The sequence below is a fragment of the Acipenser ruthenus genome, chromosome 9 (assembly GCF_902713425.1).
Source record: "Acipenser ruthenus chromosome 9, fAciRut3.2 maternal haplotype, whole genome shotgun sequence".
In the NCBI taxonomy this organism is placed as follows: domain Eukaryota; kingdom Metazoa; phylum Chordata; class Actinopteri; order Acipenseriformes; family Acipenseridae; genus Acipenser; species Acipenser ruthenus.
In genome coordinates this window covers 13879743-13881677 of record NC_081197.1, presented here as the reverse complement: position 1 = coordinate 13881677, position 1935 = coordinate 13879743, and the positions used below count along the sequence as shown (strand labels likewise).

Sequence of the window (1935 nt, the reverse complement as noted above, 5' to 3'; positions counted from 1 at the left end):
AGCACAAGCGGTTTAATTTAATCATTTATTTTAATTCTCCAGTTAACTTTTTATTCAACGTATGAATAACTTTTATTCAACGTATGCATTCATGGAGTTTACTACACATCTGGGGTTTGGGGTGACAGTAAAGGGCAAGTACCTTGAAGTGCATTTTAATCTGTTTTCAACTTCCCACAGTGAGTAATAGCAGCAGAGTTCAAAGGCCAGTGTACTATGTGATTGCTTTGAAATTGAGAAATACTCACGTTTTTACTTACTAGGTATCACAGTATTATCCTTAAATATTCTGAGTATTCTGTTTCTTATTTCCTTTGTCCTAAGGCAATACACCACAGGATTTACAAGAGAAGGGACCAATGTTGCGACAATGTGTAACCCATTGCGTTCTGGGATTGTTAACACAAGACCAACTCTAGTAAGAATATTGGCAACAAATTTGGGAACAAAATAGCAAACAACCACAATCATGTGGCTGAAGCAAGTGCTAAACATGTGTTTTCTGCTTTCAGAGGAAATTTTAAACACTGTACAAATTATCCATATGTATGATAACAAAATAAAGACAAAGTTTCCATAAATCGCCAAACTAACCGCAATGGTTGGAAACACAAAGTAATCATCAGGATTAACACAGGCTGCTCTTACCAAACCAGGATAGTCACAAAACGTATATTTAAGAACAGTTTGACAGTAAGGGAGTCCTTCAGTTATACCGGCTAAAGTACCTACTACAGCACTGTTTATTACCCATGTAGTTAACACTAATAACAGTATGCGAGTGTTGGTAAGGATGCTGTGGTATCTTAAAGGATTGGAAATTGCAACCAATCGATCAAAGGCCATCAAACCAATAGCACCGGCTTCCATAAAATCACCCAAGTGATACAAAAACATCTGAGCAGCACAGGGCTTGTAAGATACTGTTTTCACTCCCACTAGAAGGATTGTTAACATTGTCACACTAGCACTGCTGCTGTACATCATATCTACAATGGCTAGATTGCAAATGAAAAAGTACATTGGTGTGTGAAGACGTTTGTCTGATGCAATAATACATATATTGGTGGTGCTTCCTAGTAAAATAAGTGAATAGATAATCAGAATTACAATTCCCACTGCCTTTGGATGCTCAAGGTCATTGAAACCAGTGATGATAAATTCTGTGATTCCAACTGTGTTGTTTCTGGTTGCCATCTTCCCCAAGTATCTGTAAAAAGAGACAAAGTAGAAAGAAATATAAGGAGTATTTTCTGAGAATGTTTAATCTGCATTTCAATTTTACTTTTTTGTTTTATATATAACATTATATAACACTTAATACCAGGATATTTGTAAAACCATCAATCAGTCAGTTACAAAATAACTACAGTATTGCTGTGCATAATTATATCAAAATATTTTACAAAACCCCAATATATCTACTGTTATTCTGACCCTGAGATTTATATTGACTCTTGTGCTACAGAGAGAGAAAACCTTTATTTAAAATATCTTTAAACCTAAACCTAAAGTTGCTTTAAACAAATGACATCCAAAAAGGGAGGGAATGGTTACTAATTTAAAGTTTAAAAATCAAATTGCTTTTCATTTTATTTTTATAAAATAAACATTGAGCGAATTTATGAGCACAATAACCCACTCCTGTGTGTGCGGTCATGCGTCACAACGCACCCATGAGCGTGGTAAGAGATGTCTTACCACTCACCCTGTCGTGGGTTAATGCTTACACAACAAATACTAATATTAAAGTCAGGAAATGCCATACCACCCATAACTCAGCTGCATCCAGGTTAGGCTGTTAGCATAGATACTGAGATGTGACGGACAGGGCAGCATTCACTGATAGGATGGAGCAGTAAAAAACGACAGAAGTAAGAAGATTTATTTTGAAACCTTAGAAACAAAACCTGTAACAATGAAAGGTTCCACTAA

The 1935-nt window shown here is 35.7% G+C and overlaps 1 protein-coding gene across 1 annotated transcript; it reads right to left on the bottom strand.

The window, feature by feature from the left end:
* Positions 1–252: 252 nt before the first annotated feature.
* On the bottom strand, positions 253–1197 carry LOC117972737 (olfactory receptor 10G4-like). Its single transcript, XM_034922742.2, has one exon. It carries the CDS (start codon positions 1195–1197, stop codon positions 253–255), a length of 945 nt encoding a protein of 314 aa, XP_034778633.2.
* Positions 1198–1935: the final 738 nt, after the last annotated feature.